The sequence below is a fragment of the Chenopodium quinoa genome, unplaced genomic scaffold (genome assembly GCF_001683475.1).
Source record: "Chenopodium quinoa cultivar QQ74 unplaced genomic scaffold, ASM168347v1, whole genome shotgun sequence".
Classification (NCBI taxonomy): Eukaryota; Viridiplantae; Streptophyta; class Magnoliopsida; order Caryophyllales; family Amaranthaceae; genus Chenopodium; species Chenopodium quinoa.
In genome coordinates, this window is record NW_018745003.1 from 840490 (window position 1) to 868395 (window position 27906).

General features: G+C 35.1%; 3 protein-coding genes and 1 pseudogene across 4 annotated transcripts; 2 read left to right on the top strand and 2 right to left on the bottom strand.

Annotated features, from left to right (window-relative positions):
- The first annotated feature begins 1728 nt into the window (after positions 1–1728).
- LOC110707732 (probable lactoylglutathione lyase, chloroplastic) lies at positions 1729–10415 on the top strand. The gene is made up of 9 exons (XM_021885773.1): positions 1729–2181; positions 2973–3174; positions 3255–3379; positions 3506–3570; positions 6341–6553; positions 6635–6682; positions 7854–7961; positions 9066–9206; positions 10028–10415. The coding sequence occupies exons 1-9, from the start codon at positions 2052–2054 to the stop codon at positions 10067–10069; spliced, it is 1074 nt and encodes a 357-aa protein (XP_021741465.1). The 5' UTR covers positions 1729–2051; the 3' UTR covers positions 10070–10415.
- Positions 10416–14046: 3631 nt separating this feature from the next.
- Positions 14047–18597, bottom strand: LOC110707731 (casein kinase 1-like protein 3). Of its 2 annotated transcripts, none has more exons than XM_021885771.1 (15): positions 18140–18597; positions 17964–18004; positions 17662–17731; positions 17375–17523; positions 17175–17270; positions 17022–17092; positions 16844–16905; positions 16700–16763; positions 16522–16606; positions 16300–16426; positions 16092–16174; positions 15947–16001; positions 14869–15005; positions 14593–14760; positions 14047–14507 (listed from the first exon to the last, which is right to left on the bottom strand). In XM_021885771.1, exons 1-14 carry the CDS (start codon positions 18213–18215, stop codon positions 14599–14601), a joined length of 1278 nt encoding a protein of 425 aa, XP_021741463.1. In that variant the 5' UTR covers positions 18216–18597; the 3' UTR covers positions 14047–14507; positions 14593–14598. The 2 variants fall into 2 exon arrangements, with proteins under 2 accessions (XP_021741463.1, XP_021741464.1); XM_021885772.1 differs by having other exon boundaries at positions 17640–17731; positions 18140–18239.
- Positions 18598–21972: 3375 nt separating this feature from the next.
- On the top strand, positions 21973–23248 carry LOC110707735 (annotated as a pseudogene).
- A 1583-nt stretch (positions 23249–24831) lies between these two features.
- On the bottom strand, positions 24832–27394 carry LOC110707733 (AAA-ATPase At3g50940-like). Its single transcript, XM_021885774.1, has 3 exons — positions 26794–27394; positions 25921–26404; positions 24832–25474 (listed from the first exon to the last, which is right to left on the bottom strand). Exons 1-3 carry the CDS (start codon positions 27315–27317, stop codon positions 25109–25111), a joined length of 1374 nt encoding a protein of 457 aa, XP_021741466.1. The 5' UTR covers positions 27318–27394; the 3' UTR covers positions 24832–25108.
- Positions 27395–27906: the final 512 nt, after the last annotated feature.

Consider the following 27906-nt stretch of genomic DNA (forward strand, 5'->3'; position numbering starts at 1 on the left):
ATAGCTTTGAATTTATTAAATATTGTAAGAGGGAGATTAATTGTTGGACGGTAGTATTTATATATATATATATAAAAAGTGTCTTTGATGAAAGTCAAAAGATTATGAGCATTAAGTCAAGTTAATAGCTCAATATGTGTTTTTTTTATTTTTTATTTTTATAAATGATACCTTAATATTGTACTTTGTATTTCACATGAACCATAGTAGCCATTTAAATTCATGATTTTCAATTGATTCATCAAGTCTAATACCAAATTCAATTCTTGTTATTGTTTCACATGGACCACAATGAACGTTGAGAGATGGACTAGGGTCCAGTAATTGATGCACTAGCTTAATTATGGACTGTATATTATGATGTGCCACACAGAAGAATCCAATTGAGATTACAAGTCTCACAATAGAAGGCCCACGAACCAAATGGCATTATAGCCCGTAAATACGTAACAAAGCATAACATGAACAAGACAAGTATTTTCTCTCTCTCTCTCTCTCTCTCTCTCTATATATATATATATATATATATATTTTAAGATAAGGGAAGGATCCATTTCTGACTGTACTTCAATCCTAACGGTTTTTTGATCCGATATTTGCGGGTCAAACACTTAAGAGTGAGGGGGAAAGGGTAAGGGATCCCCACCCTCAAAGTGTCTCTAGTGGCATTGAATTCCCCAACCTGCCTCAAGGTTGGAAAGCACAATCCTTACCATTAATCAAAATTCAAGTAATGCTTGAATTTACGATGAAGAGGTCTTCGTGATCAACTGCTTAACTATCTTCTACATGAATATATGATGAAGAGGTCTTCGTGATCAATTTTTTTTTTATTTTCTTTTTTTATTTTTTATACTAGATCAATCATTAATCAAAATTCAAGTAAATAAATCTTTATGTTACATAAGACGACAGTGACACCTATGTAACGCTATCTGTTGCCTTTAAAACGCGACTATTTTTAACGAGTGAGAAAAACTATCAAAATGTTACCTTGACCAGGCCCTGTTCTTTTGAGCTTTTGGGCAGAAAAGAACAGAGCAGATTTTAGCATAGCTGAGTAGTGCAAAGTAGAGTAGAGCATGTTTCAGCATTATTATCATTATTACTATTATTATTTGATTTTTGTAGATTTTTTTACTCTTTTTTTATAACATTAGAAAATGTGTTAAATAATATAAAATATTAATTATTGTCATTAAATATTATTATTATCAATTAATATTATATATTAATTATTTTATTATTATAAAATATTAATTATTATTATTATTATTAAATATTAAATATTAATTATTATTATCTATAAATATTACTTATTATTATTATTAATTATTATTTTTAACCAGAGCATAGCAGAACAATTCAAAAGAACAGGACCTAACTATTACTCGAATCACCACCTTACCAACACTCCTATTTTTTAAATACGAAGTAGTAGTGTTTTTGACATGGGCAAAACATTAAGCACTAGCCCAAAAGCTACAACCAACCAGGGTCATAATGTAATTTATTTTTACTTCGTATAAGGTAGTTCCAAACAAATAAGGCCCGGTTATTTTGAGTTACTGATCTGCTTTGCTCTGTTGAGTATAAATAAGCTGCTTTGTTTTAGTGACACCTGCTATTCTGCCCTATTTTGCTCTGCTTGCCCATAAATTCAAAAGAACAGGGACTAACCCGAATAGAGTCCCAAAACTCTGCTTGCCTGCTTGGCGCCTTGGCATAAGCCATCCATCCGAATCAAGGAACCTCAGCTCACTACACTCCACAGCTTCCTTATTCTTTATTCTATTCCATTTCCAAAGCATTTGCTTACTACCAATTACAACTTTGCAACTCATTGCTATTTGATGAGCATCAACCCTCTTCATTCCTTTTTTTTCTAGATTTTCTTCCTCAGATTTTTGCGCTCACCCACCGATTTTTCCCTCACAAAAACATTCAATAAAATCGTCAGAAATTAAATTAAAAAAAGGGTCTTTTTTTTATTTTTATTTTCTGGGTCTTTTATAAAATTCAATATAAAGGATTGCGCAAGATTTGATAAAATGGTAAGAATTATACCAATGGCGTCCACTTTGAGGCCATCTCTTACCTGCTTTAGATTTTCTTCAAATACTCGTTTTGGGGTTTCTCTCTCTTCTCATAGGCCGCTTTCTTCTCTTCACCTGGGTAGTGGTATGTAATTTTTCCCCAATTTATCAAAATCTTGATTATTTATTTTGGTTTGTAATTGAAATTTCAGGTTTTAGCTGAATTGGGTATTATTGTTTATGGTTCAAATTGAAAAATTGGGTTCTGGGATGTTCTATAATATGTTTTTAGTGTATAGGGAGCCAAAGGCAATGATGTTGACGCGATTCGATCCCGGGTTTTGGGTATTATTGATTTTTTGGAGTGATTGAATTATGTGGCTATGTTATCTTGTGGCATTTTATCAGTAACTTGTAATTGGCCTTGTTTTTTAGTTGTTAAAGGTTAAAACATTGTATTATGTTTATTTGAGGTTATGTTACACTTGACATTGATAGATGGACTGAAGAATTTCCCCTTAAAAATTTTGAGTATTTGTGTGGAATGAGGTGATTCAATTGATAGTTGTTTATTAGAGACTATATCGAAGCGTCTTTAAATGGAGTAAATATGTATTATTACCTAGTGAAGAGCTAGTTTTGGGTAAGAATTGATATGAAAGTAATTAATTATTTGTGAGGAATGCAAAGAGTTTGTTTTTTATTTTTAGTATCACTGATGTTAGTGGAGCTAAGCTGTAAGTCGAAACTCGTAATTTTGTAAACCTTATAAAAGAGTGATGTGTGAATGTGGTGTGTTCAAGATTCAGATATTGAGATGGGAATGCCTATGATTCTTGTTGTAGCCACATACGCTGATGTTTGTTCTCGATAGTGAATAGTTGTTACTATAGGAGTATAGGATTTTGAATTGATATATCTTCATTTTTTTTTCAGCTGTTCCGCAGTCATATTCCTTCGGTTTAAGAGCTTCGAAATTGTTGAGAGAGGGCAATGGCTTCTCTGTCAATGCAGCTGGTAATGCTGCACAAGCCAGCACTAGTGCTGTTGAAGAGAATGTTCTGGAGTGGGTCAAGAAAGACAACCGAAGGATGCTCCATGTTGTTTACCGTGTTGGAGATCTTGACAGGACGATAAAGTACTTCCATGTTCCTTTACAATGTAGTTTATACCCATTTAACAATTACATTCTTCATGAGTTTAAATTGATGGTTTCAGATTCTACACGGAGTGCCTTGGAATGAAACTGTTAAGAAAACGTGACATACCAGAGGAGAAATACACTAATGCCTTTCTTGGTTACGGGCCAGAGGATTCACATTTTGTCATAGAACTAACTTACAGTAAGCCACATTATTCCTTATGAAATTGTTATCTGTTTCAATATACAAGTTTCTTATCACCCCCACCCCATTTCTTTTCATGTTCTATAATATTTATTCATGTTTATGTTCATATGGTGCTGTCAGATTATGGAGTTGACAAATATGATATTGGAACTGGTTTCGGTCACTTTGGCATTGCAGTTGAGGATGTAAGATTATATATCTACCTTTAAGCGTTTTTCTATATGATATATGAGGCTACACAATCCAGAGACAATTTTTAATTAATTATTTATTTATTTATTTTAATTATATGAACTCATTGATCTTTGATGCTCCGTTGATCTTTGTCTTGACATATGTTAAGTAATTTGAAGTTTGCTACTGAAAAATAACGCTGCAGTCCCTTAGTCAGTTAATTGAATGATGAATCGAGTCTCTTTCATCTAATCATTGAATAGTTCCATCAGATGGCAATAATGCTGCAGTCCCTTAATCAGTTAATTGGATAACAAATTGAGTCCAGTTTTTTCTTTCTTTCATTTGATTAGTGAATAGTCCCATCAGATGACAATATACTCTCATTTCAAAGTTTAAAATTTGATTGGAGAGTTTATATTAATTAGATTATCACAAGAAGGGATTTAAATATATATAAGTGTGCATGTCTAATGTGGGATTTTAGTGTGTGTGCTTAATTGGCATGTAGAAACATTTTACTCAGGCTATCACCATTTCCTATATTCTTTAGATCTAATCTTTGGCACAGATTTGGCGCATATATGTGGGTGTGGAAGCTCCTAAGTATAAATTCAAAAATAGGCATAAGTGCACACTATGGGCCTGACCTTACTAAGCCTATTAGCTTCCTGGCAGCATGAAGAAAATATCTCCTGCAAGGCTGCAAGTGCAGTTCAATACCAGTGCAAACATTATTTTCTTCTTTTTCTTCTGCTTCTTTTCTCTTGTTTCTCTATAGTCTGTACAGTTCCTCATGCCCTATGCTTTCACTTTTCTCTTGTTTTTTCCTTTTCATTCTCCTTGTGCCATTTGTTTCCTATTTGTTTCCTCGATTTCCTTCTCTCTCTTAAATTTTCCTTCTTAATGTTTTTTCATCTTTCTTCTTATTGTCCCACTGCATACTACATATTTCCTGTAAAGAGATTTCCGTATCCTTGTAATTTACTTGGTGGCTTTTTTCCTTCTCATTCTACCCAAAATACTTCAAAGCTTACCTATTCATATTTATATATAACTAATAACATATAGTTGTATAGTTATAGACCAATTCCAAAATAGCCATGTAACTGAATCAAACTCATTTTTGAGACTTTATAGACTTATTAATAGGCATCTTATGGTTCCAAACCAACTTATATGACCCCGATGAACACCCTACGCATTCACTTTAATTTTGGATAAAGTTCCCAGAATTGGCCCAAAAGCATGGTTTATAGCCTTTAGTTTTGAACAATTTTTTACTTTTTTGGACTTGGAAAGGAAACAAGTCGAGATGCTTCTTATAGACCCCAAGACGCCTCAGGAGTTCATTTGGGTGGTTGGAACCATCCACTTTGCCTTTAAATTGTCAATTTGGTAATTTACTTTTTTACAACTTACGCCCCTATCATTAACTCAAGGCCACCATGAGACTTGATATGACCGACTAGTGGTCATGTATCGGTCCTATAAAGTCCCAAACAATATTATATGACCTTGATATGCATCCCCCAAATCTCGAATTTTTTTTGACATTTGGTATGAGACCTCTAAAATTGAGACCTCTTGATATATCCTTTGTTTTGAACAATTTTAGGCTTTTCCATTTCCGGAATGGAAATTGATCGGGGGATCTTCACATGAACCCCATGATATTTCGCGAGGCCATTTAGGTAGTCAGAATCATCCACTTTGCCTTTACACCGTCAATTTAGCCATTTATTTACACACCTCTCTTTATTAACTCAAGGCCACTACGGGCCTTTATGCGATCAACTATTGATCATATATGGCTCCAAATGACATTATATGACAATCTTGAGATTTTTTGACACTGTGTACTTAAACCTCAAAAATTGGTCTAAAAGCGTGGATGGCCTCCACTTTTGTACAATTTTGGACTTTTCACCATGGACCCCACAACACCCCAAGAGGCCATTTGAGTGGTTGGAAGCTTGGAACTGTTCATTTGCCGCCTTTAAACAGTCAGTTTAGTAATTTTCGTACAAACCCTCTTAAATAACTCAAGGCCACCATGGCCTTTCTATGACCGACTAATGGTCATATACTCATATATGCTCCAAAACTATCTTATATTACCCCAGGATGCATCTCCTTTGATTACGTGAGTTTTCGACTGAAACCTCCATTATTGGTTCGAATCCGTGCAACTCACTCTCGAATTTGTTTCTTTAAATGAGGTGATTTTTAGAATGTATAAACCATTATAGTGTTAAATGTGGCATTTTGAGGGGCAAATGGTATCCAAAGTGGGGCACGAGATGTTGTCATATACATCATGTCCATAAGGCACACTTTTTGCAATGCCTTACAGATCATCATGACTCAAGCACTCAACTGACAATATGCTCTAATTTATGTTATTTCATATGGATGGGCGGTTTTACAGAAGACCAAACTATTCAGTACATGAACAAGCTTCTTAATTACTTATTAATAGATATAGTATGATTTATATCCTTCGTGTTTGTCTTCCTTCATATAGTCATGGAAGTTTGGTCGAGGACAAAATTGTGTTGACAATTTCTGTGAGTTACCTTACTCCACCTCTTTGAACAGAAGGGTTAAAATACTGTGCATATTTTTTAGTGGCTTAAGTAATGAGGACGTTATCCTACATAGCAACTTGATTCTCTGGAGAAAACTTTCCTTGTGCATCACTGGTTGTGTACTTCTGTGTATTCTCTTTTTGTTTGAATGTGTTTCTGGGTTTATGTTCATTTGTCTGTCCTTGTACAGGTGGCCAAGACTGTGGAACTTGTAAAGGCTAAAGGTGGAATAGTAACTCGGGAAGCTGGACCCGTTAAGGGTGGAAATACTGTCATTGCATTTATCGAAGATCCTGATGGTTACAAGTTTGAACTTATCGAAAGGGGGTCTACACCTGAGCCTTTGTGCCAGGTAATGCTGCGAGTTGGTGATCTTGATCGATCTATTGAGTTTTATAAAAAGGTAAGAGCTGTAAGTATTGACCCTTGACAGGTTGACACTGGTATTTTAATCAAAGGAACTAAAAAGCATTTTGTATTTCAGGCTTATGGCATGGAGCTTTTGCGGACTCGGGATAATCCACAGTACAAGGTAACATATTGCATTTACTTTGTCAATTGCAGCCAAAAATTATACCTTAATAATAATTGGTTCAATCAGCTATATGTTGTACATTGACATATTTGGTTGCTTTGACTTAAAGTTGAAGGTAGTATGATTCTGAGTTCCATTTCCTTTGTGTGTTGGATAAAGTTACTATTTGTCTGATCTTCTATTGCGTCTTAATTCCACTAATCTTAGCTTCCTCATTTTGTGTCTATTTGCAACATCTTGATTTTGAACTGTGAACTTACTAGGTACTACCTGTGGGGATTTGTGCTAAAAAAATTGTCATGTGAGATCATTAGATTTGTCTCAATGTATGCTTTCAAAATATGAACTTTTTAAAAAAAAAAATTACTTTCTAAAAATGTAAAATATTATGTATTAGTATATGTGAAAGTCAAAACGTTGCCACTAAGAAAAAAGAGGAAGTATACATCTTCGTGCTTTCTGAGAACAATATATGCTGATCCGATTGGATTTGGTTCTGCCAGAACTTTATTCTCCAAAATTCTTTCTGAAGGTGATTTGGTACATGAGCTTATAACTTTACATGTTGATGTATTCTTTCAGGATTTTATACAGACAATTCATCAAGCTTCTATGTAGTTGAATACTTGAATACTTTTATTTTTCATTTTGTACGCTAGGATGTAATTAAGTAATTTTGATCTTGCCCCTTGCCGGTTCTTTATCAGAGTTTTCTTTGTTGTACTTTTCTTTTCTTTGTTGTTGTACATACAAAATACTGTTTTAAAATTACTTTAATTGCAATGGTGTAGTTGAATATACCAACTCACCTATGCACATTTTGAAAGCTGTGATGCGTGATGTTGCAACTGGGATGTTCCTTCCTCAACTTCACCATCGTTAAAATGATGTTTGGAGCCACTATCTCCATGATTAGAGCTATCAAACTAGAAACAAAATGCAGGATTGAAAAATGAATATACGCCATTATATAGAAGTGTGAACACTGCAGGGTGTAAATTATTGCAGCCACTTTATTAGCTATATCTACTACCATTTTGTGTATTAGCAGGCACTTATTTTGGTTTCACTAATCTGTTTAATATTCCCTCCTTAATCTTGCTATTGCAACTTATGCACTATGTTAAACCTTTGGGCCTGCTATTAAATTCTCTGCTGTCTATTTCAGTATACAATAGCAATGTTGGGATATGGTCCTGAAGACAAAAATGCTGTTATGGAGTTGACTTACAACTACGGAGTTACTGAATATGACAAAGGAAATGCTTATGCTCAGGTATGAATAGTTTGTTCTTCACTCACTAACTTATGCTTTGTTGCTCTGGAATCGTGACGTATAAATATTTTTACGTGTAAAAATAATATTATAATGACTTGTTTTTATCACCTTTTTGGCTTTATTGCATTGTTTTGTTTGGAGTGCTTGCTAAGTGTTAATTAGTGATCCATTGAGTTGATCATGAGAAGTTCGTCTTGGACTTTAGGTATATAATTTTTGATACGGTATTTAGAGGTAAAAGCTAGAGCTTGACCTCTGATATATGTTTTCTATGAATGAAGATAATTCTTCTAGGAGCTTAAAAACCAAGAAAAAAATTGAAAAAAAAAAAAAATTATGGAAAAAGAATTAACATGCTTTATATCCCTTGGCAATGTATCCATAGACTGGAACAAGTTATGCAAAGCACTCTCTACTCATTGATTTATTCTACAATCTTCCTAACTCTTTGTTTATTATCAAAAATCTCCCATCTTGCTGACCAAATGCTTAGAAGATAGCTGAACAAGCTGATCACCAGAGACTTTTTCTTCTCATATTATTCCCAAACCTCACTTAAGATACTTGCATATGCCCTTAGGTATATAATGTATATTGTTTTGGAAGAAAGAAAAGAAACTTGAAATATGAACAACTCTTCGGATATTGGTTTCCAAAACAGTAAATAATGGACTGAGGTATGAAAAGAGGGACTCGTGTTATGTACATTGTGCAATTTTTCCCTGGGGGGAGGGGGCTTTAACATAGTAGGCCCACTCCTTACCTTTAACATAGTACGCCATTATATAGAAGGGCACTTTCCTTTGGGCCTGCACTATGTTAAACCTCACTCCTTACCTGAATGGCTGAACCATATATATGCCTTTAATTTATGGTATACTGGATTTGAAATTGAAATACTGCACATAAAATCCGACATTTATGTAGGTCTGAGCACCTTTGAAATCTAGGAGTCTGTCATTAGTAAAACTTCCAGCTATTCTGCACTTAACTCTTTTCTTACCGTCTGGCAATAAATCTTACGACTTTACAAGTATATATTTTTCTTTTTTAATGACCAACTAAGTCTTTTGGGGTCAACCTGTAATTATGGTGCTGCAGATTGCAATTGGAACGGATGATGTTTATAAAACTGCTGAAGCAATTAAACTCTGTGGAGGAAAGATCACACGGGAGCCTGGACCATTGCCGGGTATCAACACCAAGATAACAGCATGCCTTGATCTTGATGGTTGGAAAACGGTATGTCATTTAAACTTGGGGATTTTTAACTTCGACTATATATTTTCACTATATTGACCTAGATTAGCTGATGCCTACATATTTTAAAGAAATAGAATTTTTTTGTTGAGAGCTTAATCTTTATTTAGTACAGATGATGGCTGGCAGGCTAGCTTAGAGTACAGATGATTTAGTTTGAATTTGGAATCACAATTGAATTTCTAAATGTGGCTTATTTATTTAATCTTGTAATTTAGGGTGGTTGACTACTTAAATGTGCAGCCCTGATACAAACTTGTCGGCCCCACCATCTATGACCTTCCTTTTGGAAGTAAACCCACTAAAAAGAATGTATATTCCTGCCATTTAGCTAATTTTCTGATACTTTTGGGTGATAAATTTGCTGCTCTGTTACAAGATATTGACCTTTCTAATCTCACCGCATAAGACCCTGTAATCGTGTTAATGATGGATATATTTGTAAGCTTCTAAACTTGATTATGTGTATATAGAGGACCTGTTTGGAGTTATTAACAAAGGGACTCCTGTAGCTTCCTCTTTTGGCTCGTTTTAGGTTCTTCCAATCAATCACTATTACTAGAGGTTGACCTTTCCAATCTAACTGTATGGTGTACTACCATCAACGTGTAAATGATGGGGCATTCTTGTAAGCTACTAAAGCTTGAGTGTAAAGCAAATAGAGGGGCTGTTTTTGAACTCTAGAGTTCTGCTAATTCAGCTTGTGTTTCAGAATCCACGGCCTTATTAGAAAGTTCTTTTTCAGGTTGCGGTTGTAGCCTTCTACTCCGTGCAAATTATCTTACAGTATATTCTTTGTGCAGGTGTTTGTTGATAATATTGATTTCCTGAAGGAGTTGGAATGATGCTCACGGCCTCACAGGTGTCCAGATTTCCAACTTATGTTTACGTCAGTGTAAATTATTTCTGTAGCATTTGCTTATTTAGTGTAAAATCTATAGCTCTTCCACCAAAAAAACAATCTTTTGTCAAGTCATCTTCAATAAAAGAGGTATGTCAAAAGCTCGTTTAATCCTTTATTTTGGGTTGTAGATAAAATTATAATGACCATGAATCTTTCTCAATAGCTCTGTAAATGACCCTTAACTGGTCATTTTCCCAATGTTTTTGGCAATTAGGACTCGCAACAATCCAAGAAATTAAGAGCTATTATTTTGCTCCACTTAAAAGTCATGCTGTTAACTGCACCAAGCAATTAGTTTGTAATAAACTAGCCAATTTTGCCTAAATTTTATTTTTTGATAATTAGAGACATTATAGGTTAAAATTTTGCATCCGCATACATGCCAAAGAGAAATAATACCATTCAGGAATACAACAGTTTAATTTTGATCGTTATTCCTTTAATTACATGACCTTGGTCATTGATAATAGATAGTCCATAACCTTAAATTATTCAATCAGTTGTACAATAATCCAAATCCAATTAGGGTTAGCATTTATCAATATTCCAACTCCAATGTTTTCATCTTTACTAATTTTTACCCAAGACTGTATCCTATCTTTGATCTTTCTGTCAAAAGTTTTGGCCATTTAACATCATACTCCAGTAATCAGCACGAATTCTGAGCGAGTCAAACGAGTCCTCATATTGTTTGCAAACAATCTTATGAGCCTGATATGGCGGTGCTCGTGATGGGGTTAAAACTTGGCATCAATTCCCATAATTATTTAATACGAAGTACTCCTAATATATTTTATTCTTTGAGATTCAACATGATTCCAGTGGTCAGAGTACATAGCATGATCAGTCATCAAGCAACAACTTTTGTTTTTTTTTTTTTTTTTTTTTTTTTTTAAAGAAAGAAGCAACAACTTTGACTACTTGAAGGAAAATTTAGAATGTCGTTCTAAGTCTCTTCTTATCCACCAAAAAAAAGAGTTTTACAGCTACGTGAGGGAACTAGTTCCCACTTAAAAGAAAAGTTTAGTAAATAAAGCCATAGACAAGACTGCATGCAAGTATTGACGGCCACAATCAAGAACTTGGCCAGTGTGTATCGCAAGTCTGATCAAAGAGCAACAAAAATCATACAGATAACAAAACGCCAACAATAAACCATGACATTCTCCTGGTTGCAATGGTTCAATAACCATTCTCGAGAATCTCGACTAGTATGACACCGGTTATCAAGTTGGGGCAACACAAATTAAGCATCATTGATCTTTTCTCTTCATGTCATTGACAAAGCTTGCATTGCTATACGTCACTGTACATATTTCAAGTTTCAACCAACACAGCTTCAACTCTCTTGGAGAAATACAAGATGTGAGGGCCATAATGCAATTATACACCACCCCTATGAACTTGTGCCCCACATCTAGTGCGGTGCTGTAAACTCAGTCCAATATCAAGTAATTTCAGCTCAAAATACTCAACTAAATCTAGCTGGCATTTAAGCCAAAATCTAGAAAATTTGACACCAACCTGCATGTTTTGGCTTTTTCTTAGCCAACCCCTTCTGTAATAACTGCATTCCATGTGTGTTGTGAGGTGTGTGTTGAATGCACGAAAGTCTACAGTCCCAAAGAAACGAATATAAGCCATTGCACAAACAGATCATTCAAACAATTAAAGGTAGCATGTGTGCAAAATGCATGCAAATCATCAAAATCTAGTCTCCAACCTTGTAACCACTTTCTCTACAATGAACACTTGGTGCTGTAAGAAAGGTAAATCTTCTAAACGCATAGCAAATCTAAGTACTGTGTTTAGCTTGCTGAAAGGTCACAAATATCACCTTCACACATATATGTGCATTAATGAGTAGAGGTGCAGTTGATACAAGGTCACCTGGAATAAGAGAAGTGGTGGGAGGAAAATAAAAAAGAAAAGAGGGTCACAATGTCAGAATTCAAACAGAAGAAAGAAGGCTGGTCATGAAGTAGACTCAAAGCCGGTGATAGACCAGTCAGGCCGCTAACAAACTCATGAATCCTTCAAGAGAAAATTCAACTAGTTTGCCCTACCCTAAATCCAAGTAGAATATACTCATACAGCTCCTTGCCAATTAACAAAGTAAATTAATTCAGCTACTCAGAAGCAAAAGTTTAGCTCACCCTTTAGAAAATCAATTCCACCCTAAAAAAGGAAACCGGGAACTAGGAAGGTAACATGTGCAGGCCAGCTCACAAAAAGAGAAATTACAATAAAATTCAGACTTCCTATGAATGTTAACATACCTGGCTCCTTATAAGTAACAAATCCCAATGACAAACTTGACTTCTGGAATCAGACGAAGGAAATCAGAATCATTCAGCCACAGCTGTACCCCAGCATAGGGTGAACAAGATATTAAGAAAATGCAGCTAGCTTAAAACTGCAATTGTAGCCAATCCCAAAATCTGTTTTTTAGAAACAAATCTGTGTGATCTTCTAGTTCCGGGGAGAATTCGCAAAACTCCGTTTCCCTTCCATCTCTTGGATAGAGATAGATCGAGAGGGTTTCTAAGTACACCATATCCGAGCAGGCTTGCATATGGCAGGCAATACATGAATGGGCACTGCTCAAATTCTGACACACCCTTCAACATATAACTATATTTTTTATGAAAAAATAGGAGTAAACTCTTCATATCTGTAATCAGAGCTTTGTCGCTTATACTCCATAAACACTGCTGAGTGCTGGCAAAAGCTCAAGTGGCTAGAGTAATGTATTTGCAGACCTGGATTTTTAACCCCACAGCTCCACCTGATGTAGCAGTTTAAAAGAAGAAATTACACCTCCCTACACTACAGTGCCACAAAATCCTTGTTCCAAAGCAGTTACGATCAATGCAAGAGCTTGGAGAGTTCACCAGCAGCATTTGACCGGGAGCTAAATAGTACTTCGTAACAAAAATAACTTCCAAATATAGAGACCAGTAGACTGCATCCTTGTGCAATCACATCACAAGAAGAGGCGTGTTGAGATGTACTCGGAAGTCGGAACACCAAGGACCTTCCATATCATTATTCTGAAAATCCCTGCAGAGCATAAAGTGTGAACTCAAAGGATCAAAAAACTATGGGAACAGTTAATAGCAAGTATCATCAATATGCAGCATGCTCCTTTGTCAAAGTTTTCATAAAACAGAAAAAAAGAATATTGCATGTAAAACGAAGGGATTTGGTTACATGAAGATCCATAAGAAGAAAAGATTCAATACTAGATATGGTTTCACTTTCAGACACGAAAGAAGAGGTCAAAAACAGGTCTAGGAAATAATCTAAATACAGAGCATTCTTTAATCGATACAAATACAGAATGATTAAAGCATATTTATGAAACCGAAAACAGACATGAGACAGAATTATGAGATTAAAAAAATCAGGGCGGGAAAGGAAGCATACATAAAGCCAGAAAGTAAGATAAGAAGAAGACCTTATACCGCAGAATGATTCCGGGGACTACCAAGGAACTCAGTAAGACCAGACAATAGATATGTAGAATGAGGTCAGATAACAGAATACATTGTGAAAGTGCATTGTAGAACTGTTGTTCAAAATTTTACCAGTGAAACATGGAAAACAAAAGAAGTATATATAATTGCAGATGCTGAAAGATAACCAGCAAAGATTATTACACAAGAAGCACAGATACAAAATCCATTAGTTTAGACAATGTAATATAAGAAATCAAAGAAATTGAAAATTAATTTGAAAATCGCCCATGAAAACAGGATTCAATAGTATCAATTTGCCAGTAATTAAGAAAAAGCTTTTTGAAAAGGGAAAACATGACAACAAAAATTTGCAAGTAAAGTCTCAATAGAGCACTTGCATATGAGATATGATGTAAACTTCCTTTTAACTGACAGCTTCTTTATAGAGTAGCAAGAATGAAGAGGTACAATAAACACCACCAAACTTTTTTATTAAGATCAGAAGAGAATTAATAATAGTCAAGCTAATGTATGTTGCTACTGTCACATACACCTGATTCTCATAAAAGTACAAAATGCAACTCACAAAACCATGAACCAAATAGATGGACGCTGTTGAGGACAACCGTGTGGCAGAGAGGATTCTGCAACCTTTATGGAACACACACGGATGAATATGCCACAAGTTGTCATATTACACAGGATTGTAAATACAAGAGTGATGTGTGCGATTCATGGCATCAGCACACCAGTTGCACCAAGCTTTTTTAGGTCATACACTGTAAGTCCAAATATATTTGCCGCACTTCTGAGAATGTCTTGCATGGCACAAGCTCAAATAGCAATGGTTGCGGCAAAACTGAGGTGCAACAGGTGCCCAGAGATTTGCATTAAGAGATCATCCAGGATAATTTTCACCTGGAAGGAGGATAGGTAATCCTTTTTAACATATGTCAATACATTGCACAAAACAGATTCAGCAGTCCATAGATAATATTACCACCTTCAATCACTTTGCAGATGAAATTCGCATCAGGGGAGAAATCCATCTGCTTGAAGGACCAGTTTTATTAACATGTTCTTGATTCGAGTTTGTAGCTTCAGTGGGCCTAACAGGATCAGCAGCATCTTTTCTCAAGATCCCTTGTGAAGAAAATGAAGTTGATGGTAACTGAACATTCACAAAAGATTAAGTTCAGGCCGAAGCTAATGTTGGAAATTATTAAAAAAAAATAAAAACCGGCCACATCATTAGATTTTAGTGTTGAAATAGACTTACATCTTTGTATGCCATGGTTTCAGATGTCCGTTTTTTCTCAACGGCTAAACTAGAATGCATGTGGGAATCAAAAGCTGCACCATTGCCCACTCTAGCACGGTCAGTGATACCATGAGCATGCATGGCATATTGCCCCCCTGAAAACATTATAGTAATTAAACAATGAAGTGTAGATCTTCCTTCAAACACTCAAAGATAAAGGGTTTTAAAAAAATTGGACAAAACTGAACATCTCCAATAACATCCCTGTTAATGGCCACAATTTGACTAAGTATCATCACTATTTAAGCTGAAAATTCATACAGCATTAATCCAGACATGTAATGACTACAAAGACTTCAAAAAGTGCACTCATTTTATAGCTATTCACAATACCAAAATAATACAACAACAACAATGAAGCTAATATACAAGGAATATTACCCTGCCTCAGCTCCATTAGGCAGCATAGAATAGGTCTTGCTAGTGAACTATGAAATTGCCTCTTAAGCAGGAGGAAATCACAAAATCCCATAGCATAATATTAAGATATAATCAAGCACGTAGATAATACAAACAGAACTTGAAAAGTTCCTAGACTACTGATTATAGAAATAAACAAACATGCTTTTCTTCACCCTCCCCCCTTCCCAACAGCAACAACTTAAGGAACATGATTTGTTGCTCTTATGTATGATTTGGATTTAAGGGTTGGGAGTACAGGGTGGAGTGGCAGAGGTTAAGAAAATAATCTTTCACAAGCTTCACTCTAAAAGAAAACAAAAGATGTGATGGTTTGCCTCATGAAGGCTCTAAAGGGCCTAAGTTTCACAAATTTTCACCACATAAATATTTCAGAATCTTTAATCCTTTTAAAGATAGACAACCAAATCTTTACAATAGGTTGACAGACGACAACTTTTGACATTTTAAAAAAAAAAAAAAAAAAAAAGGCAGCAGTAACTAGTGTACTAGTCAAATAACCAACAAATGAAGCAAAACAGCAAGAAAGAAAGAGATGCTTATGAGCCAAACTTAGTGACAGCTTCTAAACCACTCCTAAAAAACGACTAAATAAGAACACACAATGAAATCAAACCTTGATTGTCCACATCCATTGGCATTGCACGACTGCTACTTCCTCCTGCAGCTGGCTGCAAATATATGTCAATGTACATCCCCACAGAGGTACAAATAAATGAAAAGCACATCTAAATTGAGCAAAAATTAGTGTATGAACTCACCGATAACTGAGGCTGATTTCTACTCTTTTGAACCTGCTGATATTTCATAATGGTCCAATCAAAGATGTAATCAAAAGAATATCCTGAGAATACAGAGAACATGATCAAAGCTCAAATCAGTTCAAACTTGAGCATAAAATGGGACACGACAAAATTAGATTCATGGCACTGCAAATAATTAAGACAGAAGACAACTACCATAAAGTACCTTCACGAGTAAATAATTCACGAAACAAGCGCTTCAAGAACCCATAATCAGGTCGCTGATCAAATGTCAATGAGTGGCAGTAATGCAAGTACGAGGCAAATTCAACAGGATGTGACTTGCATAAGACCTTTGAAGGAAAAAAGGCGACAGGATTACATATATTCACAAGTCATCATACAAACAATCAAATGAGGTTAGGGACAGTGGACAGAGCTGACATACCTCTATTGGAGTAGCCAACTTCTTCTCACATATTTTGTCATATTTTTGCTTCTTGGTTGCAGCTTTAAGACCTTGCCAGGGTAGGCTATATAGAGATAAATAAAAATCAAATTATGAATAATACATTGTGTAATACTTGAGATTGACAAATCTTAAAAGATGTAGGAAAATAGCTCACCTTCCTCTCAAAAAATAAAGGAGAACATATCCAAGCGACTCTAAATCATCACGCCGACTTTGCTCTACAATGAAGAGACTAAATAAAGAGACAGTAACCAAAGGCCACAAATAAAAAAACCAGAACCATAGACTTCAGACTCACCAATGCCAAGATGAGTGTTGCAACTAGCATAACGTGCAGTCCCTGTCAGATTCTTGTTCTCCCTGAACAAATGAAGCAGATAGCTCAGGAGTTACATGCAGGTAGAAATTTTTAAAGAGGATCATAAACCATAGTTTCAGAACCACAGAAAGAAAACATATCAGCCTGAGGGATTCACCTGTATGGAATATGGCGATTCGTTGTTGGTTCACGATATCTTTTTGCAAGTCCGAAATCAATAATGTAGACCTGTTATGCACAATTGTTTAGGGTGATAATGTATGGAACAATAATAGCAGGATAAACAAAGAAGGCATTACATATGACCTACCTGATTAGCTTTTCGACCTAGACCCATGAGAAAGTTATCAGGTTTGATATCTCGATGTAAAAAGCCTTTCGAATGAACATATTCTATTCTTGTAATCTGGGAAAACAAAATAACAACACCAGTAAATACACACATATATGATTCTTATATCCCACGAGCTCGTATAATCATGTAAAGCAGGAAATCAAAGATGTTTGTACCATTTGATCAGCCAACATTAGGGTAGTCTTCAACGAAAACTTTCTCCCACAGTATACAAAGAGATCCTCCAAACTAGGCCCCAACAAATCAATAATGAGGATATTATCGTTTCCATCCACCCCGGACCACTTCACACTTGGAATTCCACCTAAAATGAGACAATATCAATGGGGAAAAAAAAAAAAAAATTAAACATATAGCTGAGTAACAACACCAAAGACACACAAAGTCAAGTTGGATATAATGGTAGCAATAACACTATACATGATGATAAATCGTTACGTACTTCCTCCTTGAAGAATGTCGTATACCTTCGCCTCATACCGTAATTGTGGATGCTTCGTCTTAGTATTCTCCTGTAAAACATTATCAAATTCAACAAATATAAGAATATATTCATTCATCTAAATTTGAAATTGAGCTAATCATCAAGGTTTTAACTACTTGAAAAGCAAAATTTTATGCTAGCTAATCAAATCAACAGCTACCAAGCTACTTCCACCACTACTCTCAATCAAAATTAACATCAAATTTCATCAATTCAACAAATAATAACAAATTAGGTAAAACAATAAAAATCAAACTTACGAGCTTCACCGCGACAATTTCGAAGGTATCAATATGAGTAGCTGCAATTGAAAAAAAAAAAAAAATCAGCAATCAACACCAGAAAACAAATTAAAGCAAAACTTAACAAACCTAAGCAAAAAAATTCCAAAAAAGTTAGAATTGAAAGATCAAATTAAACAATAATTGAAGCTAACCAACGAAAATTTCGCCGAAAGAACCACTTCCGATCTTACGACCAAGCTTATACTTGCCGCCGACGATCCGATCCATAAGAATAATGGATGAATCAAACTTCAATCAACAACAAAATTAATTGAAAAATTTATCGAAATTGAGGATTTAATAGCATGAACTTGAAGAATTAAGGTAGGGTTTAATACAAAAATTGGGGGAAAAAGGAGGAGAGAGAAAGGATTCCGATGAAAGGTGCCGATAAAGTGAGGTGAGGAGAGAGAAAATTGAAGCCACACGCGGGGGTTGTTTGGGGGAAGAGGAGAGAGGAAGTAGAGACAGAGGGTCTGAGGTGGGTTTTTTCGGCGATTTAATTTTTTTTTTTTATTTATTTTTTGGAGAGAGAAAGGAAATTATAATTTGAGTTGGAAGTGGATAAGCAAATGAGAGAGATGTGTTGTTATTATTATCGATTTTTTATTTTGCAAATTGTGTTTGACTTGTTGACTCTCTTGGCGTCTTTTTTTTTTTTTTTTTTTTTTTTTTTTTTTTTAAGGATTTTTTAGTGTATTTATCTCAATTTGTTAATTTTTTAAAGAGATTATTTGATTGGAAATGGTTGCATCTAGAAGTGTGGGATGTGTGTTAGGTATGTGATTGTTATATTTGTGGGTTGTAGTTGAATTTTTTTTTTTTTTTTTTGAGACATTGATTAAAGCAAAATAGTTGTTTATTGTGTAAATTTGATTGTCATGATCTTTAAATTTAACCTGATTGTATAAAAAATAAAAAACACAAAGATTTTAAATTGAATTTTTCAGTGTTTCATAACATATTAGAAATTTTTTTGTAGATTTGAAACATGAATTACCATGATTGGTCGGGGACTCATTCGGAAGACAACCCTGGCATTTGCCAATCGAAAAAAAACTGCACCTTTTTTTGAACTTATTAATTTATTTATGTGTGTTTATTTACAATTTACTTTCATGGTTAATGAATGTCAATTTGCCACTGCATAAATGTTAATAAGTCCTTGTCTTAAGTTGGTTGCATATAGATTTTTTTTTGGTTGAAGAAAACTAAAATCTTGATTAAATTGATGAACACTCTGATGAAAACTTTGTTAAATTAGGGTTTGTTTTCCTGTAAAAAAACAAATAAAATAAAATAAAATAAATAGAGGTATGTTTAGTTCGCCTTAATTTTTGCTTATCTTATCTAATCTAAACTTATTTGGTCTGGCCTGATCTGCTATGATCCGGCTTGATCTAATCTAATTGTCTGATTTAACTAAACTTTGACTTGTGTGCCATAATCAATAAAGAAAAAATATACCAAGCTGGATCTTGTTAGATTCGTAATAATGTGTAATTTAATATTAATATGTAATTTTCATAATTTTTAAATTTCGAGATTAAAGATATTTAGCGATAAAAAGCCACACATAAAACGATTAAAGTATGTCAGAACTTATTTTTTCTGATCTGATATGAATTTAATTTTTTTGATTTGATCTGAAATAAGTAAAAATAAGGTGAGCTAAACATGACCTAAATCTTTAAATCATCACAAGAATAAATATAGTAGAAATTGAGACAAATAAAGTACCATCGAGATAAATAAAAAAATTTATACATACTTGGTAAGAGAATTTATTAATTACGAGTAGATACCACTCTTCAAAATTGTTTTTGAAATATAATTTTTCTTTTTGACTTGCAAATGTATGGGTCACAAAATGGGGTAGTTTTAATTATGGCCATACATATATTGAATGCTTATGTCTTTAGAGTCACAACCTGCAAATACAAGAACATGCAAGGTTATAAGTTAATCAAGTTTTATATTAACTTATATACGTTGATAAAACAAAGCCTAATTATGATCATAATGTTATACTTCCCCGTCTCAATTTAGTTGACACACATTTTAGGGTCATCCCTATGATCCCACTAGTTTATTACAAGTATATTTTCTCCTTTTTTTTTTAACTTCTATAAAAACAATTAAAAATTCAACTATTCACCCCCACTAACAAACGTAATGGTCCCATACCGCACTAATGACAATAAAAAATCACCCCAATACCAAATTTAACATTATAAAATTTCAAAATCAATAAAAATGCTCAAAATTTTACGCCGGTAAAACTATCTCAGCTTATTACGAAATGGCTCAAGCCATCTAGAATTCTAATCGGTCGATTCCGAATGGTTTAAGAGCATTTTTGTTTGAAACCACCTATACCCTTAAGCTATGTTTAATTCACGTTATATTAGCTTATCTAATTGCTTGACTAATTTGATTTGATCCAATAGCTTGATTTGATTAAACTTAGACCTCGACTAATTTCAGTAGGGCTAAGCAAAACTACCTGAAAAACCGAAAACCTGATCCATAACAGTTCCAAAAATTAGGGTATCCGATCCGATAACCATAACGGTTCGGGTACCCGTTATCGAGTATGGTTATTGGGTATCAGTTTAAAATTAACGGTTATCTCCGATCCAATAAGCAATTTTTTGTTTTTTTTTTTTCCTACTTGAATCTATTTTTCCAAAATCTAAACTCTTACTTTACTTCATAATCACTTTATAATATCAATGATTAGTAATATTATTAATAATTTGGTCCCCGTAAAAAAAAATTAATATAATAATTTGGTTAAGATCATGTGGTATTGTTGTTAATTAGTGTTAAATGATATCATAATAACTACATTATTAAGTTTAATTATCATTATTGAATAATTTATTGGGTACCCGATAACCGATTTGAAAATCCGGGTTCCCGAATATCGGTTTGATTTATGGATATCACTTTTAGTGATATTGGTTATTAGTTACTCGAACTGTTAGTACTAACTGTTTGGGTACCCGTCTCATGCTCACCCTTATTTTTCAGTACTCCTGGAGGGTGTTTATTTAGGGTGATAAAAGAAGAGGGACAAGGATAAAAAATAGGGATAGAAGATATATAGTGTTTATTTAGAGGGATGGGGATAAGAAGGGGGTTAGGGATAGAGATAAAAACACCTACTTATCCCTCTATTTCTATAACTAAGGGGGTGATATAAAGGGAAGGGATAAGAAATGGGTTTTAAAAGACTAAATTACCCTTAATGAAATTGAAAGGGTAAGAAAAAAGGATAGAAGTTAGTAAGGGTACTTTTATAAATTTATTACTTATCGCTAATTTATTTCCCATACTTACCAAATATGGGATAAAAATTACAGCAATTTCATGAAATGCCACTGAGCACTTAAAAAATTCATGAAATGACATCGTGTTTTTCAGAATTCACCAAATGCCACTGACAAACAGTAAAATGTCACGCCATGCCATTAATAAGGTATTTCCGTTAGTTGACTGTCAGTGCCTGTTAGTTGACCCCACCACTTGCCACGTGTTACCTTCTGATTAGTCCGTTTTTAAAAATAAAAATAATTAAACAAAAAATAAAAAAAAAACCAAAATATTTAAAAAATAATAATAAAAAATAACAAAAAAAACAATAAAAATTTTTTAAAAAAAACATCAAAAAAATTAAAAAAAAAAAGGAACTTAGAGGTGGCAGCCACCACCTCTTCCCTGCCGTCGAACCCCCTGCCCACCCCAAAACCCTAACCACCACCACCCACTGCCGGCGACCCCTCCCCTTCTCCTCCTCTATCCTGCCGCGACCCCCAAACCTGCGAAACCACACCCCCTTCCTCCACCACCCTGAAACCCCACCCCCCCTTCCTCTCCCTCTCCGATGGACATTATGAGGCATCTACAGACTTTGATGGACATTATGCCACACCAAGGTCAGCCTGCACCAAGTTTTCGAAAAGGGATGGGTTTTGGGTAGGGTGGTCGGAAAACGAAGAGGAAGAGGAAGGGGGGTGGGGTTTCGGGGTGGTGGAGGTATGGGTGTGGGATTTCGCAGGTTAGGGGGTCGCGACGAGATAGGGGAGGGGAAGAGGAGAGGTTGCCGGCGGCCGGCGCGCCTCCTGGTGCTAGCCCTGGCGGCAGGGGGTGGTGGTGGCTAAGGTTTTGGGGTGGGCAGGGGGCTCGACGGCAGGGAGGAGGTGGTGGCTGCCACCTCTAAGTTCCTCTTTTTTTTTGTTGTTTTTTTTAAAATTTTTTATTGTTATTTTTATTATTATTTTTAAATATTTTGGTTTTTTTAATTATTTTTATTTTTAAAAACGGACCAATCAGAAGGTGACACGTGGCAAGTGGTGGAGTCAACTAACGGGCACTGGCGGTCAACTAACGGAAATACTTCATTAATGACATGTCATGACATTTTACTGTTTGTAAGTGACATTTGGTGAATTCCGGAAAATACGATGGCATTTCATGAATTTTTTAAGTGCATTTCATGAAATTGCCATAAAAATTATTTATCCTTATCCTACTCATCAATCTCCTATCTTTATCCTTCTTTCCTATCCCTCTTATTTCTATCCCTCCAACCAAACGACCCGTTGCAGTACGGGAACGAATACTAGTGCCTTCTTCTCGAGCTCACATCAAATCAGCAACCAACCAACGATGGCGATCGGCGACATAGAGAAGATGATAGCAGTAGGCCTAATTTGGGGAGCAACAAACGCCCTAATGCGAAAAGGCGCACTAATCTGGGACCAAAAATCACTCAAATCTTCACAATCAAATCAAACTCCACTTCAAAATCGCATCATTCTCTCTCTTCAAAACTACCTCAATCTCTTTTTTAACATGGCAGTACTCACTTCCCCTCTTCCTTAATCTCTCTGCTTCCGCCTCTTTTTTCGCTATTCTTGGTCACACCCCCATTTCTCTTGCTGTTCCTGTTACCAATGCCACGACTTTTGCTGCTACTGCTCTTATGGGGATGCTTTTGGGTGAGAAAACTCGAATTGGGTATGCTTTGTTTGGTACTCTTTTCATTGTTTTTGGTGTTTGGCTTTGTGTTATGTGATGAGAACTTTTCTGGGGTTTTCAAGTTTGGATTTGGGATTACCCCATTTGATTTAATTCTGTAAATTTGATCGATTTTGTAGTGTTTTTGTTATAATATTGTTGATCTTATTACTTGATATTGTCAAATTTTGATTAAAATTTATAACATTGAGATCTCATAGTTGGTCAAATGTTTGAGGTGATGATAATGTTGTAGTGTGTTGATTTTTCCCCTTAATTAAAGGATGCTTTCATGCTGAAAGGTTGAAACATTTACCTAATAGCATATCAATTATCTCACTTTGTGGTTCCGAATTTTTGTTTCACTCCAAATACCCGAGTAGCCCGAGTTGAATATTCGACACTGATAAGTGACACTTCATAGTTCATATTATTAGACATAAACATGTAAACAGACCTTAAACAGGTAAGCATTTTGTATAATTACCTGAGAATCAATACTTGGACAATGGACATATACCGGAAAGTGACACAAGCACCAGAGTCTGTGTATCGTAGCCCTGTAGTTAAGGTTTGAAGGTATTAGAAAGTGTGAGGAGAGGACTTGCATTGTGGAATACTTGTGAGGAAATTAAAACCATTTTCACCTGTGGAGGTGATAATCTATGCCATTATGTGTATTGTTCTATGGATCATTTCTGATATACGGATTGATTAATCCTTGTCTGATGATTACGTGGACGGCCGGTTGTCATATTAGCCCTATGCCCACATCTGAAACTGTGAAGCATTGATAACTTTGGATTTGGTAGTGATGAGCAATTCATACTCATTGAAGAATTTTCTATACTACGTATCTACAATATGAAATAGTGGTGGGTGGGGCTCTGACCCTTTGTAGGTCTGCTAGTATTAGTCTTGGTGTGCAGAATTTTCAAGGGCAGTAGTCTGAAATGCATAAATAGTTGAGAATTTATTAGTTGTCTGGTAAGAATTTAGAGTGAACATAACCTTTAGCATGAATACTAACAGAGCTCAGATTCTGCAAGCCTATATACTATTTTGCTTATGCCTGAATAGTGTCCTGACATAATCAAGGTTGATATGTATCATTGTATCAAGATGCCTGGATAACTTCAGAGCAATATTTATCCTAAGAGTCGGCAACTTTTTGTTTTTGAGATGAGTGTTCTTGGCTTAAAATTAGAGCTGTTTGAGAATCATGAAGTAGAACATTCTTCAACACCACTTCACTCTTGTTCTGTTCCCTTGTTTTAGCTGTCAATTTCCATAATCCTTTTAATAGTTACGACCATCTTATGAGTTATGACAGCAACATACTTTCGTTCATGAAATAGTCAGTTGTCATGCAAAAATGGAAATGCAACTGGAGGAAAAGATTAAGGAGGAACGAAAGAGCTTTCTAAGGCTTAGATCAGTACAAAATTTGCTGTGTTAAGTTATACCGTGCATGTTAGCTTACCACGTGCTTAGTTATTTTGAGCACTTTGGTTTGTGCTAGTTGTTTTTATACGAATTCCTTCATTATATCATTGTAGTTTTCCAACTCTTAAGTTCTCTAACCCTGCTTAGCCTTGATCATACAAATTTCAATAGATACACCCTGTCACATAAGGAGCTTTACCAGTTAGAATTTAGAACGGAGGGAACCATTAGAGCAGGCATACTGAGTACTGACAGAGCCATTGACCTGCATATTGTTTAATTTGCTTACTTATTTAAGTTCTTGAATTATGCTATGCCGTTGATCTTAAAAATCATTGAAATTTGATAAGCTTGATAGCCTTGATAATCTATTAGTTTAGGGTTAGTACAGAATGCAATGATGAACAAAAGACACTTTTTGCTAGAAAACTGCAGAAATTATGAACTTTTCCGTAAACCTTTTATTCACTTTACATCAATTATAATCATTGATGAACAGAATTAGTGCCACAATTTTTTAAGTAATGATTATAAAGACTTAGTGAGTAGCGCAGAAATAAACTCCCTATCAAAATTGAAAAACTAGTGGCTTCAGACCGCATGAACAAAACCACATGACATCTGCACATAAACTCTGCCACGATGCTTGCTCATAATCTCATATCATCTCTGATTCTATCTTTTAGAAAACTAGCAAGGCCTTGAAGTGCGGCTGCAGGATCATTGCTCTTCATAAGCTCGCCAGCAACTTCAGCAGCCGTAGCCTGAGCTTTGTCAAAGAGTTCCTCTATCACTTTAAAAAGTGGGTCATCATTAATTTCCAGATAGTTAGCTGCAAGTAGCTTGAACCCACTGAAAGTACAGTATGACATGTGGATTTGCACATCCATGCGGCCAGGGCGTAGCAGGGCAGGATCAAGACGGTCCTTGTGATTTGTTGTGAATACTATGATTCGTTCATCCCCACAAGTAGACCATAACCCGTCAATGAAGTTGAGCAATGCTGATAAAGTCACCTATTGTAAGAGGAGAGAATAGAGAGGCTTAATATAGCACTGTCAACTGAGTCTCAGACAAATTTCATAAAGATGTGTAACCCTAAAAATTTTCAGATTGTATATGATTCTAAGATCTGACTGAATAAGGGCAACATCTCATGCATTATGACGCTCACAGATGAAGCTTAGCAATGGTTACTGACAAATTATCATCACCTCATCAGAGTAATTTACCCAGTAACAGTTTTTGTGGCAATATACAGAATACATGACAGACTTCTGTTACACAAAGACCTGAAGTATCCATGTAGGATACTTAGATAGACGGACACTAATCACAAACACTTCAAATAGACCATGGTTAGTAACACGAAATCATCCTTGGACACAAGGCCATGTGAACTAGGATGTGCACTGTTAGTAAAACAGAAGCCTGTTAAAAAATTTACAAAAAGAAACCATACCTTATCATCATCCACAGCTTTAGCACCATCCTCTGTGGCATCTCTGTTAGGCAATTCTACAGAGCAATCAATATCCTCGATCACAAGAATCGACTTGCTTGCAGCTCCAATCAACAGTCTCCTCAAGTCAGAATTACACATAACCTCCTTCAAATCCAAATCATACACATCAAACTTCAAGTAATTAGCCATGGCAGCTACTAAACTAGACTTCCCTGTTCCGGGAGGTCCATACAGCAAGTAGCCGCGTTTCCATGCTTTCCCAACTCTCCTATAATACTCTCTTCTGCTTATAAACCTCTCAAGGTCCTCAATCAAATCCCTCTTTACATTGGGATCCATCGCAATCTTGTCAAATGTTGCTGGGTGATCCAAATTTATACAACTCCAATAATCAGTCCCATTATAGTCCACTGTATGCAACTTAATCTCTTTGCTTGATTGCTTTATCTTCTTCGCTTCTTGAAGAACATGACGCAAATACCTAATAGATTCAGCAAACAAATTCCCATTCTTTGAATGTTGTAAGACATAGTAAATTGTCACATTCTTAAAAACACCCTAGGAAAATCATAAAAATTCCTAAAGTACAAAATTTAAGAATCCACACAAACTTTCTTTTTTCTTTCCAAAGGACTACCTTCCTCATTAGGTTAGTGGGTTTTTTGGGTTTCAAGTTATAGGTGCAATGTTTTGATTTTTACACTTATATCAGTGGATTTTTTTCCAAATATATTCGACAAGTGTAATTCTTTTATAAGCACGTAAAACAAAAATTAGTTTGGTTATAAAAAATGTAAACGTTGCAATTTAAAAATCGTACATAACGTAAAAGTTAAAATATCACAACTAAAAGGACACGATGAGATTTACCTTGTGATCACCATATCTTTGTGTTTCTTGTTAAACCTGAGTTCATAGCTTCTCATCTCCAACTTCTCCAACCCACTCCCATTCCCTCTCTTCTTCTTAGAACTCCCTTCATTAGTTACATTAGAACAACTCTTAAGAACCCAAGTAAGCTTAACACCATCAAAATAATCAACAATCTCTTCAGCAACATCAATACACAAACTAATATGATTATCCTTGATATTCTTGTTAGCTTTAATGCGACGAGTCGAAGGGGATACCTTAGTCCCCAAGTAAACATTAGATGCCTCAAACATATGATTAGGCGTTAACCCATTAAACTCGTCGATTACAACGGTGAGTTGGGAGGAGAGAGACTTTGATATGCGTTTGGTGCGGGTTGAGAAAAAAGATTGGACTTGTTCGGGGATGAAATCGGTTGCGAGTGTGCCAATGAGCACGGCTGTGGCGGCGAGTGAGGCCGCGGTTGAGATTATGGTGTTTGCTTGCGGTAAATTCACGGTCTCGCAGCTAAAAGTTACCATTTTGTTTATAAGAATAATTTTGATTAGAAAAAATAATTATATTTTTGTTTTGTGTTTTTGGTAGGAATTTATAATGGCGGTGAAGATGATGAAGAATCCATCAGTTTCTTGAAGAGAAAGACAGGGGATTTTGGAGGATACGGCGTCGTTTGAAGCGAATGTCAATGGGTAATTTATTTTAGTTTTTTTCATTTTTTTTTTACCGAATAGGAAAAATTAGTAATAATTAATTAGTTTTTGAAGCAGTTGTTATTTTTAAAAAGTACTCCATAATCAGTAAAAACAACTAATAAGAAGTTGTTAAATTTAATTTTATATTGACTGATTTATGGGCAGTCGGTTAATTTAGGGTTCGCTTGGTATCACTGTAATTTGTTGTTTTTTGGTTTTTAGTTTTTCAAAATTATATGATATATATTATATAATAAATCAAAAATTAGTCAAACTTATTAAAATTATGATAATTTTGAAAACTGACAAACAGAAAAGTGAAAACACCTTTTTGTTTTTTGGTTTTTTTGTTAAAACTTGGTTTGTTGATAATGCCAAACAAGCCCTTAGTTGGTAACAACGCATTTTCTAATTGTAT

Bases quoted from the DNA above. Each gene is read 5' to 3' on its own strand.
- LOC110707732 (XM_021885773.1), top strand. From the start codon at position 2,052: ATGGTAAGAATTATACCAATGGCGTCCACTTTGAGGCCATCTCTTACC. The intron at 3,571-6,340 runs GTAAGATTATAT...GTCCTTGTACAG, and splicing joins TTGGCATTGCAGTTGAGGAT to GTGGCCAAGACTGTGGAACT. The intron at 6,683-7,853 runs GTAACATATTGC...TGTCTATTTCAG, and splicing joins GGGATAATCCACAGTACAAG to TATACAATAGCAATGTTGGG.
- LOC110707731 (XM_021885771.1), bottom strand. From the start codon at position 18,215: ATGGATCGGATCGTCGGCGGCAAGTATAAGCTTGGTCGTAAGATCGGA. The intron at 16,427-16,521 runs GTATGTCAGCTC...TTTCCTTCAAAG, and splicing joins AGTTGGCTACTCCAATAGAG to GTCTTATGCAAGTCACATCC. The intron at 16,175-16,299 runs GTACTTTATGGT...CTGTATTCTCAG, and splicing joins TGAATTATTTACTCGTGAAG to GATATTCTTTTGATTACATC.
- LOC110707733 (XM_021885774.1), bottom strand. From the start codon at position 27,317: ATGGTAACTTTTAGCTGCGAGACCGTGAATTTACCGCAAGCAAACACC. The intron at 26,405-26,793 runs GTAAATCTCATC...TGAATCTATTAG, and splicing joins AAAGATATGGTGATCACAAG to GTATTTGCGTCATGTTCTTC. The intron at 25,475-25,920 runs GTATGGTTTCTT...CTCTTACAATAG, and splicing joins AAGCTGTGGATGATGATAAG to GTGACTTTATCAGCATTGCT.